Source organism: Dermochelys coriacea, chromosome 8, assembly GCF_009764565.3.
Source record: "Dermochelys coriacea isolate rDerCor1 chromosome 8, rDerCor1.pri.v4, whole genome shotgun sequence".
NCBI classification, from domain to species: domain Eukaryota; kingdom Metazoa; phylum Chordata; order Testudines; family Dermochelyidae; genus Dermochelys; species Dermochelys coriacea.
Genome location: NC_050075.1, coordinates 18,899,373 through 18,917,533, shown reverse-complemented (window position 1 = coordinate 18,917,533; position 18,161 = coordinate 18,899,373). Strand labels below are relative to the sequence as shown.

Below are 18,161 nucleotides of genomic sequence, written 5' to 3'. Positions count from 1 at the left end.
TTAAATAGAGAATGGAAGACTAGAAAAGAGGCACTTAAATATTCCCACTGACATGAAAAAGACAATGCTTTAGTGCTGACCCATCTCCTGCTGATTGTAGCATGGATCAAGGGCCTCTAGTTAGACTGTACTCCGCACAATTCTAAATTTGCACATAAATGTCCCCTTTAAGATGAGAAAGCTGCACTTTCAAAGTGAATAATCATCCAAATGCTCTTCCTCGGAACAGCATGGAGCAGACTCCCATGCTGGCCCGTATTTCTGATTGGACTTTTTTTTTTTAGATCCATTTTCCATAAAGTTTTATGCATCTTCCTTTACAGTTTAGGAATTTTCCTTTTGATTTCACTTAGGATATTCCATTGTTCAGTGTCCTCAATGCAAGCAAATGTAACATCTCTACTGTCCAGGCATTTTACCAGAAAACTCTTCACTTGTTTTTGGAAGCCATGGCAGGAAGAGGCAATGGTAGATGCTTCCCTACTCTTCTTCTTCCAAACTTGACTCTTTATGCATTATACGTGCTAGGTGTTCTCAGAAGTATATTTACAGATGCTATCAAAGTCACGCTAGTGGGCTGAGTGACATTTTGTCAGTGCTATGGATACCAATGAGCTGATAATATGGATTTAGGCTTGTTTGGACTTTTCATTTAATTAATGTTTGAGAAGTGAAAACTGCAGATGTCCAGTAGCTTTTTTTTACACTATGCACATTCATATTAATTTGGTCATGCTCTGTGGTTCAGATCAGCAAAATATTAAATAGGTAATTATACAACAGAACACAGAGATCCCTTAGGAAAATATCCTTATGTAAGCATGAGGTTTTGTCCTCACTATCACCTTGTTTCTATGATAATGGTCAGCATATCCTTAAATCTGACAGTTTGCGCTCACTTTCCTACTGTTATTACTATTAATCAATTTCAGCCTCTCTGCTGCTTTGGCTCTTGATGGTTTTGTCAGTCTCTCTGTTACTTACGCAGAGTGGGACTGATTCTCCTCTCATGCTGCTGGTAGTCAGAAGTAACTCCACTAATAGCACCAGAGTTACAGCTGCATAAAACTGGAACGGGAGGGGAACTGGCTCCAGTGTATTTAAAACAGTCTTGAAGCCCTTAGTCAGGAAAAACGTCCGCTCATATCAATTAGCTCTTCTTGATTAAGGGACTTCAGCTTTCAATCCATACTGCATAAGTAATACAAAGGCTCAAATTCTGCTCACAACCATGTTCATAATTGAGTAAATGCCTGTAAGTGACAGCAGAAATTGGTTCACAAATACTAAATACTGTACCATTGACCAAGTGTGTTTAATGCCGAGGACCAAGTCCTTAACTGTGTAAACCGGAGAAATGAAGCACCAAGACACACAGAGAAGAATTCAGTGGAGCTACATCACCTGCTCTGAATCTGGTCTTATAATATTTGATAATATGATGCAAAATGCTGAATGTATTAGAGTCCATTAACCTCTTCCTGCAGCTTAAAAAATCCTGAATAGCTGTAAAATCATCTACAAGCAAAGCCATGTTTTCTATTTGAGAGTTTATTAACTACTTAAAAAAGAAATAACACTGATGAAAACTTCACTGAGTGAAATGCAAGATGAGTTTAGGAAATGTATTTGACTAGTCATGTTCTAAGGACGTTCTGCTTTGCTGAAAGGGGTGCTGTGTCATCTCCATCTCCACTTTACTTCTCTACTCTTTCCCATCAGTCTTTTCTACCAACACTTGTCTTCTCCACTGGGCAGCTTTAAACGTAACAAATGCACTCAAAACAATTACAAAAACTGAAACTAAAAGGGACGAGGTCAACGTTGTCCACCACTTATACGTGGAATCCAGCGCTCCAGGAACTGGCAAAACAAAACAGGGAAAAAAAAAGCAAAGATGCTAAACCTAGGACCTGGTTCTGGACCAACTCTGCACTGGTTTCCCTTACTCCCCGCCAACCCCACTGGCTATAATGGCATTACTCAGGATCTAAGATGGCACAGAATTTAGCCCCATTGATTGGGCCTGAATTTGTAAATTAGTGGCCCAGACTGTAGGATGATGTGAGGCTGCATTGTGCCGAAGTGCTGATGCACTTGGGTGTTACCTAAACTGGCATAGCAGGCCATGCATGCAAGGATCACCCCAACATATGTGGAGCTTCTGATGGCATAAGAGCAGCGTAACTGGTCCTACACAGCTCATCTCCATTGTACAAAGTGCGGCCAAGGGTTCCCTACACCTCACTGCTCCCAGCTTCTTGGGAATGTTGGCAGTCGGTGTAATTTATGCTAGGCTGCTGAGCTAGCACACAAAAGGTACGTCTAAAGTGCACTCAGAGGGGTGAATGCGGCTTGAGTAGGTATACCTGCACTAGCTTTAATCTAGCTAGCAAAGCTCAAAATAGCAGGGAAGGTGTGGTAGCACGGACTAGCAACACTAGAACATATCCACGGTTCTCAGTGGGCTTGTCTAGCCTGTGCTACTGCTTCTTTTCAGCCATGCTACCTACATTAGTGCTGGTACAGCTACACAAGTGTGATCCCACCTCCACCTGCACTGTAGAGAGGTGTGTCTTGTAAAACACATTGGGACTCCTCTCTATACCAACCCAAGACTCTGGCTGGGTGCAGGCAGTTCCTGCAGAGGGAGAGGAATCCTGCTCAGGGCGTGGAGCAGCAGAGGAGCTTTGGAAAGCTGCACCTCAGGCACCCCTCTGACATGTCACTGTACACGGCACAGCATGGGGAGAGCTGTTAAAAACACTGTGAATCGTATGCAGGGCGTGCTCTCACCTGGGGCTCCCTTGCAGATCCACGAAGCCCGTTCAGAGCAGGCAAAGGAAATGAAGGTTCCAGATACGGGCTCAATCTGCACACACAAATCTTGAACTGCTCTGAAACCCCTGCAAAGCAAAACAAAGCAATGGAACTCACTTTTACATGAGTCTGCATTTCCAATTCATGAGCAAAAGTCACTGCAAACACACATCTCATCTGTATTCCCATGCCACTCCTCGGGGGGGGGGGAGAGGAAAAGGGTAAGAGATAAAGGAGGTAGAGTTGGTTGGGGTGTTGGGAAGAGGTTCGGGGGGAAGATGGGTGGAGTGTGTGTGTCCACTGTCACTTTTTAACCCATGGACTAGGCCTAGAGCACTTTTAATAGACACAATTAGAAAGAAATCTAAATCAATGACCACCCTTAGTTAGTTAATTAAATACATTAGCTGTCATGGTCTTGATCATGCCCGCAGGTTCACACTTGTATCAGCTTCATATACCTTTCAAAATTTTACTTTCTGTGCTTGCACAGGAAAGTGCAGAAAATGATTTTTCCAAATCCTTCTGAGAATCAGAGTCCCCCAAGATTTCAGAGTACAAAGGTCATGTGTGAAAAACAAGACAGCTGTATTAAATCCCCATCATTCTTCACTGACTGCTCTTAGAATAGCCACCACCATCACCTTATATAAAAAGACAGGTCAGCTCCTCAGTTGGAATAAGACTATGAGATCAGTTTCACTCATTTGTTACCGTACTGTCCTTTCCCAGCCAAATACTGTCACCATCTCAAGACAAATGCATCCAGAGTGTTGTCAATATGAAGGATTTCCTTTTCCAAAAGCAGCTGGCACCTTAGACCATAGCTGCAATTTGCACAGAACTTTCAGTCTACTCTGATCAAAATATTCGACAATGCCTTTTGGAAAAGACACAATAAATCAAGGTGCACTTAGTCAGGTCAAAAGGCAATTAGTAATCTCACCTCATCATGGGAGATCATTCTGCAGCCATGTGTTCCTGATGGGATCCTTTATAAGGTATTTCCTCAACCCACAACAATAAAACCAAACAACACAGTTGCAGTTTGATGCATTGCTTAGTATCTCACAGACCCAGCAGCCACGAAACTAATACCCTGGACCTCAAAATATTAATTTAGAGAGGTATGTATTCATGCCAGCTACACTGAAGGGCAGAGTACACAGCCTGATTTTTAGGACAATCTGCATAAGGACTGCACAACTGAGCCCTCAAAGAGCAGACATTTATTTCTCTTTATAGGGTGAATATATTTAAATAACTGAAATATGGCCAAGACAAACTCTCCCATGATCTTATCACCCTTAAATAAAGGAAAGGTGAACAAAATGAGAATTGGGAACTGATTATTTTACCAATGAGGCACTGCTCTATCTCCATCAGGCACGATCCAGGAGTTTGACTGGAGTTTATAGCTCAGGCTGCCAAGCCAGCTTTTTCTAGTGATGACTTTAGCTATCCATCTCTGCAAAGAATTAGCAGAAGCAGTGTTGGGGACATACACTGTGGCTAAAATACATACATAAATGCAATCAGTAACCATCAAGCACAGCCTCATTTCTTTGGATGAATGGTATATATGTGGACATATTTCCAGCTGAGGATTTGGCCCATTACTCTTGGATTCTCTTTTTAACTGGTATTGAGAACTAGCTTAACATATTAAGGACCCAATTCTGCTCCTATTGAAATCAAGTAGAGTTTTGCTATTGGTTTTAAATGGGAATAGGTTTAACTTTGTGTAACAGTTCACCAGTGACAAAAGTAAACATTAGTTACAAGTACATAATGAAGTATTATACCTGATAGCTATTGTTAAAAGGGTGCTGTCAAGCAGTTGAGGCCCAATTTTGATTTACGTTATAATAGCTCTAGTTGGGTACGAATGTTCTCCAGATCCCAGCACTATCTAACTTCTCTGTCTATAGTGCCCATCCCCATAGTATCATCTAACCACTGCCAGATAACTGCATGGTGAGGTTTCTAGAGGACTTCATGATGTCTTCTGCTCTCCCTGACTTGGTTCTAGCTCCAGGGATGAACTTTTGCAAAAATCCACGATTCAATTGTTGAGAAATTGAAGACAAATTAAAAAATAACCACTCCTGATGTAGGACCTACATAGCTAAATCTTGAGATCCTTGTTTAGTTTTTATTCAGTCCCTACTCAGGCAAAACTCCCACTGACATCAAGTGGGACTTTACCTGAATAAGGACCTCTAGCTTTAGCTCAGTATTTATTATTATTATTATTTATATTATGTTAGCATGTAGGAGACCCAGTCATGAAGTAGGACTCCACTGTGCTTAGGCACTGTCCAAACAGAACAAGAAGATGGTCTCTGTCCCAGAAAGCTTACAATTTAAGTACAGTTTGTGTTCTGTTACTTCATATCCAGCCAGTTGGCTGATGGATTACGAGATAACTAACAAACCCTATCTCCAGAAATCCTGCCATCACCGAACTATGGATGGGGGTGCTCCCTTAAGTGAAAAAGAAATGGAAGCTGATGTTGGCACACAAATGAATGAGTGAAAGAATGAGGATCATGTTGGCATGTGATCCATAAAATATATAAAAACATTGATTAGTTTTTCTTTTAAGAAGATAAAAGGGATCCAATAAGTTGAGATTAATATTATTTCAACATTTCAGACACAATGGAATGCAAAACAATACAAATTTAAAGACTAGCAAAAACCTCAACAGCACTTCTTCATTAACTATTAACAATCTGATGACTCATATGACTGACCTGTTCTTCCGTATTGTTTAATTTGATCAGTTGTGCCCCTTGGAACCGACTGCACATGAACTCTGCTTTGCTCTTATTCAGCATCCCATATGGAGGAACATAGTAACAATTTCCATTCCAGTACTTCCAAGAGGCAAAACAGAACTTGCTTGTAAGGCCTTTTTGAAACATGCAGACATACAAATTAAAGGTGTGCAACACATACTATGCCCTATTAGGCAGGCAAAGATATTATATAGTTGTTTGCAACTTTAAGAAATATTGCACGTGATTTCCTATATAACTGTAGTATGTTATGTGCATGTAGTATACCATAATACAAGACAAAAGAAAAGGAGTACTTGTGGCACGTTAGAGACTAACAAATTTGAGCATAAGCTTTCGTGAGCTACAGCTCACTTCATCAGAGCTTATGCTCAAATAAATTTGTTAGTCTCTACGGTGCCACAAGTACTCCTTTTCTTTTTTGCGAATACAGACTAACATGACTGCTACTCTGAAACCTGTTATAATACAGGACAAAGTCTATTTTAGTAGCCCATTGGATCCATGCAAGATGAAGTGAGCTGTAGCTCACAAAAGCTTATGCTCAAATAAATTTGTTAGTCTCTAAGGTGCCACAAGTACTCAGTTTCTTTTTGCGGATACAGACTAACACGGCTGCTACTCTGAAACCTAACAAAAATTAGACATGCAATATTTTTATTGAAAATGGTCTACATTGAAGAAAGCACTGAGGCACGTGCTTCAGTCCATCACTATTCAGAAAAGCACCTAACCAAACACATAACATTAACTGTAAGCATGTGCTTAACTCTCATTAACATACTTATATGATTTCCCAAATAGATATGCTTTCTTGAGTCAGAGCCAATAAGGGTCTGATCCAAAACTCATTCACATCAATAGGAGTCTGAACACCATTCCCCACACCCATCCACACACCAATCATAAACACCCAAATCCCTCTAAATGGACTTCACCAAACAGACTCTCTCGATATCAACAGGACCCATTCATATAACGTCCACATCAAAAAGTCCAACTTCTGCAGGAAAAAAGCCTGATTTTTCCTCAGCTGCAGTACTTACGGTATTCACAGAGTTCTAATTTTTTCCTTTCTTGACATGTCACTGTACCATCACACAGCCCTGTGAGTCTATTGCACACGGTATGATTGAAACAGGTGGGGCATTTCTTTTGACAATAGGCACCATAATGTCCTTTGCTGCAAGCTGAAAGTAATTTAAAAAAAACCCCACATCTCAAAATTTAGCTTCCATTTTTGACATATCTTGATAATTTAAATTGTTTTTTTAAAAGAAAAATAAAGACAAAATGCCAGGTTACCTTGAAATACAATACAGTAAACTTGCTTGATATATTAAACTTTAAACTTATACTGTCAACGTGCTTTATACGGATTATTTTATTTTTTTCCATTTCAGTTTCAAACTTCCAAGGAACACATAAAAAAACAAACAACTAAAAAGTAATCAGCAATGCCTTCATTTCCTTTTCTATGCATAAATTTACAATGCTACAGCATTATCCTTTTCTTAATATATAGCACAAACAAGACGACAATTACCACTCCTCAGGTACACAGCATCCTGTCCGTTTTTGCTGAAGATCAGTTCTTTACCACTGACTGGTATATAACGCTTTCCCCAGTAGGTGACTCCAGAGCAATCTTCTTTTAAAATACAGGCTGACAGAGCAAACTCCAAGGATGAATATGTATCTCCCCCTAAAGGCTTAGTGAGCAGCCTTCTGGAGTATTTCCAAAACATGCTGTCACCTGAAAGATTTTTAGAAAAGCATCCATAACTTTCTCTTTGCATTTTACAGATCCAGTCCCTGTACTACACTTTCCTTCACTGTGCAAGGTGGGGGTGCTGAGGAACAGCAAGCAATAGCACTCACATTCTGCACATGGAAAGTGCAGCCCTTCATGTCATTGCACATCAGACAGGACCTTTGCTTTAAATACTTCATCTAAAAAAACTGGCACTCAGTAAACCAGGGGTAGTCAATAGCAGGACAGTGAGCCAAATCTGGACTACCATACGCTTTTGAACAGACCCCAAAATCTTTCTACTTACTTCTCATTATTATTATTATTATTATTTATTTATTTTCTCTGAAGTCTGGACCTTGACTATACCTTGACCAAGAAATTTGGACCTTGACAAGAAATAATTGACTACCCCTGCAGTAAACCCATAGATCTCCATTTTCCTACCTGAGAAGGATGAAGGGTTGAGCCAAGCTTGCTGGGATTCAAACTTGTGGTTCCTAGGAGTCTAGGGGTTTCAAACCTGAGACTTAGAGTACTATTTGACACCAATTCCTGCTCTCATTTCTCGTTTTTTTGTAACAAATATCTTAATGGCAACATAAACATATGGAAAAGAATGAGAGTGACACACTGGGTGATCTGACGGGTCAGCTGAAAATCCGGGAACCAAGAACACACACATTACTGATCTGTGTTATTTCCATATATGTATCCAGCTTTCACACCAATGAACAGTCAATTCATAAAAAATTTCAGCCCCTCAGAGCTTATGTCCACATAGGAACCAGGATAATATTCCACCAATAATAACCTTAGAAACAGTCACACTTGCAATAAAATAAATGATTACCCCAAGATTGCCACACAATTTCACATGTACACAGTGCTGTGGTTGTGTGATAGTGTTTAACAATGTGATCAACACAAATCAAGCAGGTCTGCCATTCTATCTAGTAGAGGGCAGTGTTAACATATGCACCTTGAAGAAAGGAAGACAGGGGCACAGGTAACAGTACAATTCAATTAAGTGCAATTCATTGGTAGGACTATACAAAAAACCCCTGAACAATTTTTTTAAATAAGCTATTCTGCAATTTCAATTTCCATGCCCCCATTCCCACCCCCACATTTCTTGTGTTCACAAAACCAAAAATTTAGCTGCAAAAACCAAACTGTTTTGCATGTTTTTGAAATAGAAACAATGTTGCTCAAAAATGGGTAGAAATTTTGAACATTTCAAATTACATAGTCAATGTAACATGCTCCTCCATCAGCTCAGAGACCTGCTGAACTATAGTGGTCTTCCTGAGCAGTGCAAAGCACAACACTCTGAAATGGTGTTTTATAATTAGATGCAGCTTGTTTGCTGGATCACAGGCAATCACTGCAAACCATTTTTCAAAGCCAGCCACACCTGTTGACTTTTTACACTTCTACCTTGGGAAAAAACCCCAGATTCTTTGGCATCATTCCCTTTAACAACTTAAATTCCAGACTGAAGTGACCTTGTCTGTCTAGTTCATGTTCATAGGACTGGATGCATTAAATTCTCCTAGACTGCTGTCATGTTTCTCCTTTTGGTAAATAAATCAAATGTGAGACTATTAAATTTAATACAAACGGATGCTATTAGCCTCTTGTTTGCTGCAGGCTCAGCATTCTCATTTAAATGTGGCAAGATCTGTAAAATAAAGTCAGTCAGGGGCTGACTTAAACAAGACTGACATTTCCTTGAATCCAACACTTCAAGTTCAGAGGCTTTTGTGTAAGAAATGGCCCTAAAATATAATTACCAGAGCATGATCTTTGCTTTTCTGTTTTGTGTGTGCAGATAAGAGCTGAAAATCAGATGCTGCTTGACAATTCTGAATAGGAAGAGTTGGCTAAAAGCCTGACCCCTAGCTGGAGTTCATGACATCTTCAGAAGCCTAGTATCACTTAGTACTAGGCTTTGGTACCAACCTAGTGTTAGATTGTGACTTGAACTGGGCGATATTTTTTTGGCGAAACAGAAATTCAGCAAAGAAAAATGCATTTTTCAGGACCCTGAAACAAGTTGCACATTTAAGTTGAATTTTGTGAATAGTTTCATCTGAAAAAAATGGCAGAAAAAAAAAGTCACATCTCTTAAACCCAGGTGAGTCCGGCATTGCGTCCAATGATTTTTCCAGCAACTGGGACGGGAAATGTGAAGAAAAATGTAGAAATTGGTTAAAAGAAAACTCTACTTCTACTGCTAATCTAAGAAACTAAAATTGAAGGGAAAGAAAAAAAAACTTTTTTTAAAAAAAAACTGGCTAAGTAGAGTCTAATCAAACTGTCTCCGCTAAAATTACGATGTAAACGGTTTTCTTTTCGAGACCTGTTCGAAGAGGCAACATGGCCACTGAGCTGTGGCTGCAGCAAGGACGTAGAGAAGGAGTGGAGGGGTCAGGCTGCACACGCTACAAGAGGCACCAATGACACCGCGAGTCAGCTGCTCTGCACGCGCACGCCCCGACCAAGTACTGCTACCTAAAATCTCTGATCTCTGGCACAGGGACGCACCGACACCTAACATGGAGCAATCACAGGGACACTACTTAAAGAAGAAATCACACTTAGTTTCAGTCCAAAATTACCTGAATTTGATTTCAGTTGAGCCATCAAACCAATGTTATTAATTATTTTCTCAACTCTAATTGTGACTAGATCCACACAGTCACGTGGAGGAGTAAGGATATCCACCACTACTGTTTAGTGGTTTGAGTTAGGGCTACCCAGGTCTTAGCTTTCAGTGCTCTGGGGAGCTGTCTGATTGCATGGGGGGAGGAGGGAGTTAGCTGCACCCTGAAAAGGACTGTAGTACATTTCTCCTCCTCCACTGGCACGGACAGGGAGCCCTGGAAAGAACTGCTTCTGTGCAGAACACTGCTTCCCAGGGATCTTCTGGTGGCAGTGCAGCTATGCATCAGGACTGAGCATAAAATGTGCAATGTGGCCCTTCTCGAGAAGGCTGTTCATACTGAGTCACCAATTCCATGTCCTTGACTTTTGGTTTTATTGCTGTAAAGAGATTTCCCATCTTCAGAACTGACTCAGGATGACACTGCTTAGCTTGTAAGGGCTGTGCAGTTCACAGCACTAGCTGTCTATGGCCGCAGGCACGTTTTATACACGGTAGCTAAACTCATCAATTTCACTTTTGGCCCAATTCTGTCACCCTTACTGACAGTGCCAAGTACCTACTCTGTGATCATATCAACCTTTGTAAATGGCAGAATCAGGCCCTATATATTTGCCATACACAGATGTGAACCTACAGTATATATGGTATAGCAACAGTCAGTTCAGCCAGGGCTTTTTGTCCTGGAAGAGTAAGATGAACACCTCCCGAACGGTTATCCCACGGAATTCTCTCTTACCTTCCCTTCTTTCACAAACCCAGAAAGCCAGAGAAGAACAGTTAATTTGGTTCAAGCTCCCATTCGCATTCAGCTGATCACAACTGTCTGGAGCAGTACTCTTGGTGGGGCTTACCCTGAACAATCAAAAGCACACAGTACTGGATGTTAAACATCACATCAGATGAAAGAGAACCAGGGTTTTGGCTCTAAGAAAAATAAATGATTTCAGAAACACTGTAGTTATATTAAACCTCATGAAAAGACTCATAACAAATCCATGCAAGCTAAATTTTCAGTCTGTCATTTGAGTGCTCAAAGCAGCAAGTAGGGCCCATATGTCCGTTTTATGCACTCATACAGGATTCAGAGTCCTGCCTTAGCCATGTGTATCCTCTATAGGCCTTTTTAGCCTTCCACTTCTCTCTCCTGAGTGATATTCACGCAATGTTTTTTCTTCTTATTTCAGTTTCCAAGATATCTTACTTACTTCCCAATGACTCCAAGCACATTTCCCCCAGGATGTTCCTATACCCCTTATCCTTTTCACTCTGTCATACTAGACCCACTTTTGCAGCTCCCTCTAGCTTAGCCCTTAGCCTCCAAACCACTCTCTAGATACCAAACTCCATATACATTTTGGGATCCAGAAAGCAGAGTCTTAACCAAGACACAAAGCCAATATGAAAGCTGTGATGGCTATGGACTCCTCATATAAATAAGCAGGCAAAGATCCAAGATCAAGGCTAGAGGCAGTTTCCATATTGTGAAGCTGATTTCCAGTGGAGGTGGCTATCAGTGGTGGACAATGATCCATGTCACACAAATACATCCTTACAACCTGCCATTCCTGGTAGCCTCAGCGGAGAGAAAAAAGAGACACTGTGGCCCAAGTTGTCTGGAGTTGTCCTGCCCCAGAGGGAGCTCCCCATATTTCAGGTGGAGAGATGGTGCAGAATGCTTCAAGAGGCGGTGCAGGAAGGGGAAAGGGGGCAAGAGTATGGTACCCAATGAAGCCATGGTCCCTAAGCACAGGGATGGCAATTGTAATTGGCCCCCGTGTGGAAGGAAGGCTCCTGGTCCTGAATTATCATGGAAAGTACATTATCTCTTACATCTAAAGATGGTCCCTCCATGGTCCCTGCTGCTGCCGCTGCTGGGCCTATTCTGTGGATGAAGGGAGGAACAGCACTCATAAGGGACATGTGCAGAAAACCACTTCACAAAGAAGCCAGTAGAAATTTCTGGACAGAGGGCGATTTCCAAAGTCACAAATGGCTTTTGGCAACCAACTCCCACTGAAAGTCATTGGTGGTCAGGAGCCTAAATGGCATATATGTCTTTGCAAACCACCCTGCAATCCCCAGATGGTGTAAACTGGCATAGTTTCATTTAAGTCAATGGAGTTACGACAATTTACATCAGCTGAGGATCTGACCCTTGGGGTGAAAAGTGTTTTAAAAACCCCATTAGATGTGTAGTCTGTTTAAACCCCATTTTTATGAAATCAGCAAGATCGCCTTACATAACACGTTGATTCTTCCTGCTTGATTTCTTTGCATCGCTTTGTGAGGCACCCAACGAGAAAATCCAAACAGGTTTCTGTAACACAGAGGTTACCCAGGCCTGCAAGTTAGAAGCACACTTATGTTAGAGAACTAAAGTATACAAAGAAGGACATGCCCATTGACAGGTAAATGGCAGAGGTTTATTTGATGGATCCTAGGGTAGGATTTCCAGTCGTAAACATTTGTCCTGGTACTAGTATTGGTATCCAATTATTCAAACCACCCGAACAGCTCCTGACTTTTGAGAGAGATTCAAAACCAAGTCAAATTGAGATCTGAATCTGGCAAACAGCTCTTATCTGTGCAATACACTGAACACTCCTGTAGCGAAAAAGACTTTGCAGAAAAGGGGAGGGTACCACAAAGAGGTGATAGGACAGCAATGACATCACCACTTTAGTACAATTTACAACAGCAGCTGGTTAAAAGATTTTTTTAGGCAAACTGAGAAGGGTGTACACAAGTCATTCACTCATCTTTTCATACTGAACCCGTTTTACACCATGCTTGGTTTATGATGCGCTTTTTGCATATGCTGCACAATAATGTGTTTTATAGCCGAGAAGTATGACACTGGCAATTAGACCACGGATGTAGAATACTGGGAACGGATGATTCAGGAGTTTGCTGTCTGCAACACAAACAGCCTGGATAAAAGAGTTACGAGAATCCAAGGGTGGGAGAGTGAGTGATACTGTGAGGAGATTTTACTCTTACAACATACGACAGAAACATTTTCTAGGTGTATTCCAGAACTGTGCTGTAGCCACTGCCAGCACAGTCCAGCACCCTCTTTTATACAGCTATTAGCTGATGTGCTCATGCTGTGATGGTCAGAGCCAGGGGAGTGCAGGACACTGGGATGGTAAGAGTCAGATTTTTTTATTAGCTTGCCCCATAAGGCTATGTAACTGGCCTGGATATACACACCTGACCTAATGCTTGAACCTGTAGCATTGGGTCTCAAACAGAGTGTGTGTATTGACTGGTTTCTGTGTATTACACTGTTGTAAGTCAGGAGTAACTGTAATGATGTGCATGGTGTAAAACTACTTAAGTGAGACCTGGCTCAGTGTCTTTCCACCAGTAGATGCAGTGTTAAAAAAGCCATTTGCTGCTTTATGGCCCTGCCATAACAGACTGGTATGTGCAGTCAGGCCAAACTCTAAAGCCCAGTCACTACTTATATTCCAGCCAGGCACCGGGCAGCACACAAGGTGTAACAGGGAGGAATCATCCTTTCAGGCATGATAAGTGTTGTCGCTGTGTTTTGTAAAACTGTTTTGGAGTTAAAACTGAGAAACCTCACTTTTCACAGATACGTTCAAAAGAACATCAATGTTTGGATCCCCCTTAGCAAAGTTGGATTTTTTCTTATATTTCAATGCACAAAGCCCTTTTCTGAAATTCACCAAACAGTAATATTTCGCTCCTGCAGAGAACCCAACATGAAATGGTGACAATATTTGATCATCAATAAAGACTGATTCACTGAAGCTCGACTTGCAGAATACAGCTCAGTTGGCAGCTCTGGCTCTAATGGAGCTAGACTAAATTACATCTGCTGTGTTAACAGCTATGGAAACCTGGCTATCCCTGTAAACCAGGCATCGATAACTTTGAAGACAAATAAGGAGCAGCTCTCTGAAGTTGCAAGGTGACATTTGTCCATCAATAACCCCCTTTTCAACAACGCATAAACTGAAACACTTTACCTTTTCTTCTGCACTATCCAGCAATAGTAGGTCAGTGCCATTATAGGCAGTGCAGTAATTCTGAGCTTCCAGCCAGGTCAAACTATTAGTCTCTTCCATATAATAACAGCTGCCATTCCAGTACCACCATCCAGGATCCTCTGGGCATTTCATATTGATCACTCCTGAGAAACAAACAAACAGAGGCATTTTAAACAACCAGAACACTCAAACTCTCACTTTTGGAAACAGTAGCCCAGATCTTTGTTAAAGAAGTGCCATTATTCAACACAGTGAAACCTGGCTTTAGTGATCATTACTGAATCCAATGAAATTAACTGCTTCTTCGTATAAAAGCTTAAATGTTCTCACTACATGCCTATTCCCAAACTCACAAAGTTTAATGCAAGTCTTTCCATTGGCTTCAAATGGACTTTCATTCAGGCACTGTATTTGGGAATGCTGTGGGGTGATCTCTCAAGACTGGAAGTTGCCTATAAAGTGACTATCCCTTTGACAAACATCAATTCACTGAAACGAGTACAGCTTTCAGTGAACCAATATTTTCACATTACAGTAAAAGATTTGTTGGGACAATGAGAGGTGCTGGTTAGTCAAAAATTCTGGTTAACTAAGAGTTATACTTACCAATGGATTACCAATTTTCAAAGAATTAGAATACAATAAAATGACTAAACATTCCTATTCTCGCCCTTTTCAAAACGTGTACAAATATCTATTTTCTGTTTTAATGTCAACACAACTCTCTTATGCTTCTCTCCTTTGCTTTTCGCTGGTATTTTGGATGCCATAATGGTAGGATGGCATTGATACTTTACGATAAACACAGGACAATACACTGAGCAATAAACCAACCGATCACAGTGGCGGATACAAACAGAAAGAACAGCATTCGGCTCTTCTAGACTAACTCGAGCGTAGTCTGACTACTCTCGGAAATACTCGGGTTCCAAATAGCTTCGGCATCGATTCTGGTTAGCTTCAGCAACAGTCCTGGTTACTAGATTGAAGATTTGTATTGGGAGATATCAGAAATGCCGATTTCTAGAGCTTTCTGGTTGGTAAAGTGCCAAGTAACATAGCTTTTACTGTATATTGCTATGTATTGCAAAAGTACAGTACAAAAAGAGAAGGAATTAGTACCATCTAGTGGTTAGAGCTATGGTCTGGATGCTATTCCTGGCTTTACCACTGCTTCTTTGTGAGACACCAACCTTATCTCTCTCAACCTCTGCATGCTTCTGTTTCCCGTTGTATAACATAAGAATATTAATACTTATCGCATAGACATGGTTAGGGTTAATTGATGAGCATAAAGTGTTTTCAGACCCTCTGATGAGAGGCTGCACAGAAGTACAAAGGATTACTATTCAGAACACATTGAAGCCAAGGACACAAGTTGAAATGTCACATGACATTCAATTGCTATGTTGTTTATATACCATTCACATGGGTTAGAACACTGCCAATCAGAGCAAGTCTTGGTGCACAGTGAGGCATGAAACCCAGGAATGAAAGAAGGTTTTAGACACATTTTCTCCTGGGTTTGTCTGCTGCTTTCTCTAACAGAAACTGCAAAATTACTCAATGGCTGGCACAATGATTAATAGTCTTAGGGAATCACAAATATTATGGGGATAGCTGAGCAGACTACATTTAATGGCATACATGGCCAACATGCTGATAACCAAAACAATAGTGAAGCCAAGGAATTTTCTGCTATGTCTTCTGATGGGAGTGCGAGTAAAATCAATAAGCTCAGTTACTCTCTTTGCCAGCTGCTTTCCTTTCTCCACTGTGATGGGTTGTGTATCACGTACCTTTTTGGCATTGCTGTGCCACGTATTCCTGAGAACACTGTAAATTCTCTGCACATTCTCCAGTGAAGGGGCTGCAGTTTTCAATTCTACTGCAAGTGCAACTGCCCAGGCATTCAGGACCATAGTGCCCTGGGGCACAAGCTGCAAAAATAGACAGCAAAAAGAGACTTAGAAATTACTATGGAGACAAGAATCTAAATCAAACCAATTAGTGCCTCAACCATGAAAACGTGCACAGACTTTATTTACATGAAAAGGACACACATTATCATTGAAACCATGGCATAGTACATAAGGGAATCCAGTGTAAAAGTCCTACAGCTCACTGCAATAATAAACAGAAGAGACAGGATACAGAGGCCAAGAGTACCTCACTCAGTATGTACCCAGAATAGTTCTTTCCAGGCTATTTATTTCATATCTCAGGGTATGCAATTCCCTATCTAATAGGGTAACACTAAACCTGAGGCTTCAGGCTTCGCTTCCCCCGGACACACACCCAGGGTAACGGAGCTCAAGCAGGCTCAGGCTTCAGTCCCTCCTCCCCACCGCTCCCAGGGTCAAGCAGTAATTTTTTTTGTCAGAAGGGGGTCGCAGTGCTATGAAGTTTGAGAACCCCTGGTCTAGTGACATGGGCTGGGTAACTCTTCTCAGGGCAAGCTAAACATTTGCAGCCAAATTATTCACTTCCAATACTGTGGTCCCAAGAGGGCTCTTGCAAAAAGAAGCTCTCCTGAGATCTGAGAAGGAGCACACAGTTAATAGGTTTCAGAGTAGCAGCCGTGTTAGTCTGTATTCGCAAAAAAGAAAAGGAGTACTTGTGGCACCTTAGAGACTAACAAATTTATTTGAGCATAAGCTTTCGTGAGCTACAGCTCACTTCATCGGATGTACACAGTTAATGTACATCACCCACAAGGGAAATGCTTCAGTACTCTGGCATACGTGATTTCAAATATGCGGTGCTTTTATCTCCAAGGGCTCCAATGATGAGTAGAATTCGGGTTGCAAATATAGTTCTGTACTCTCCTTTGATCATCCCAACTCCATTGCAAATGCTTCGTTGAAATCTACAGAGCTGTAGGGCTTCCCATAATGACTGCTGTGTGGAATTTGATATGTAAGTGCCAGCCAGGTAATAGCCTTGGAACTCCTGGAAATCCACAATTCCTAGAAGATAAACATTGTGTGTTTGGAACAGGGACTTTTTTTTTTAAAACAATCTTTCTTATTTAATTTTTTAAAAGAAGATAGAAAGTCCACATATGTCAGCTGGAAGCCTAAAAACGAAATCACAACAGGGTTAATATGTTGACATGCCACTTGGAGCAAAGATCATTTTGACTCTAAACCGGGAATGACTCCTAACTTCAATGGCATTAAACACTATTTCTGCTCTTAGTTACAATGGTATAAATCCAGAATAACTCCACTGACGTCAGCTGATTTATAACAGTGTAACCGAGAACAAAATTTGACTGTAGCTTAAAATAATGTAAGTGAACGGATTCCCCTGTGTGTTCTGTATGATCTTCTTTGAAACTGTAGCTATCAGGAATAGTGAGATCTTTGATAGTGACAACAGTTCAGGGTAGATTGCTCTTGGCCCTCATGTTCATGCACAAGCAGAAGAGAGATGCCTTCTTTCCCACCTACATGCCCAATGCAAGGGCCAGCATTAACTGTAGTCCCTGTGTTCGACATGCAATGGCTGTCCCATCCTAGCATCATGTAATTCGACAACTCACAGTCATGTTCTAACACGATTAAATCTTGTAATGCAGACAAGTACTGAGAAGCCTTGTTCATTTCTAATGTAAGCCAACTGAAAATACACACACACACACACACACACACAGATTACCTTCTTCTTTTCTCTTGCAAATCCACAGGGCTTTCCAAAAGCAGCTGACAGCTGTCAAAGAGCCTTCTGGAGCATTAAGCTGCACACAGCACTTAGCACCTATGGCCCACTTGCTTACAGACAACCTCAAGGAAACAAAAGTATACAAGGTTACAAGGTTTTCCCACCAGTCTACACTTTATCCTTAAAAGCACCATAGCCAGGTTTAGGCTTCCCGTTTCCTCTGTGCTGCTATTGCTAAAGTCATGACTTTGCATTCCCATCCCAGTTACATGGGGAGTTTGTTTCTACAGAATACATTGCAGTCTCTTCAGTTTAGCCAAGGGTTTTCAGTAATAAATGTGCCCTTAAAACATTACCATGCTCCATCTTTTCTCTTGCCCTATTATGCTAGCATATTGCAGAGTTCTCAGATGAACGCTCTGAAACAC

The 18,161-nt window shown here is 41.1% G+C and overlaps 1 protein-coding gene across 1 annotated transcript; it reads right to left on the bottom strand.

The window, feature by feature from the left end:
• LOC119860604 lies at nt 1–17,841 on the bottom strand. The gene is made up of 12 exons (XM_043490657.1): nt 17,731–17,841; nt 16,812–17,036; nt 15,867–16,007; nt 14,047–14,210; nt 12,289–12,389; nt 10,785–10,900; nt 7,171–7,380; nt 6,671–6,814; nt 5,580–5,737; nt 4,179–4,288; nt 2,797–2,906; nt 1–1,863 (listed from the first exon to the last, which is right to left on the bottom strand). Exons 2-12 carry the CDS (start codon nt 16,903–16,905, stop codon nt 1,706–1,708), a joined length of 1,506 nt encoding a protein of 501 aa, XP_043346592.1. The 5' UTR covers nt 16,906–17,036; nt 17,731–17,841; the 3' UTR covers nt 1–1,705.
• Nucleotides 17,842–18,161: the final 320 nt, after the last annotated feature.

What these genes read in the sequence shown, in the direction of transcription:
- LOC119860604 (XM_043490657.1), bottom strand. Translation starts at nt 16,905, where the DNA reads ATGATCAAAGGAGAGTACAGAACTATATTTGCAACCCGAATTCTACTC. An exon ending in TGGATAGTGCAGAAGAAAAG is followed by an intron (nt 12,390 to 14,046) that starts GTAAAGTGTTTC and finishes TCTAACTTGCAG; the next exon opens with GCCTGGGTAACCTCTGTGTT. An exon ending in TGCTGTGTACCTGAGGAGTG is followed by an intron (nt 6,815 to 7,170) that starts GTAATTGTCGTC and finishes AATTACTTTCAG; the next exon opens with CTTGCAGCAAAGGACATTAT.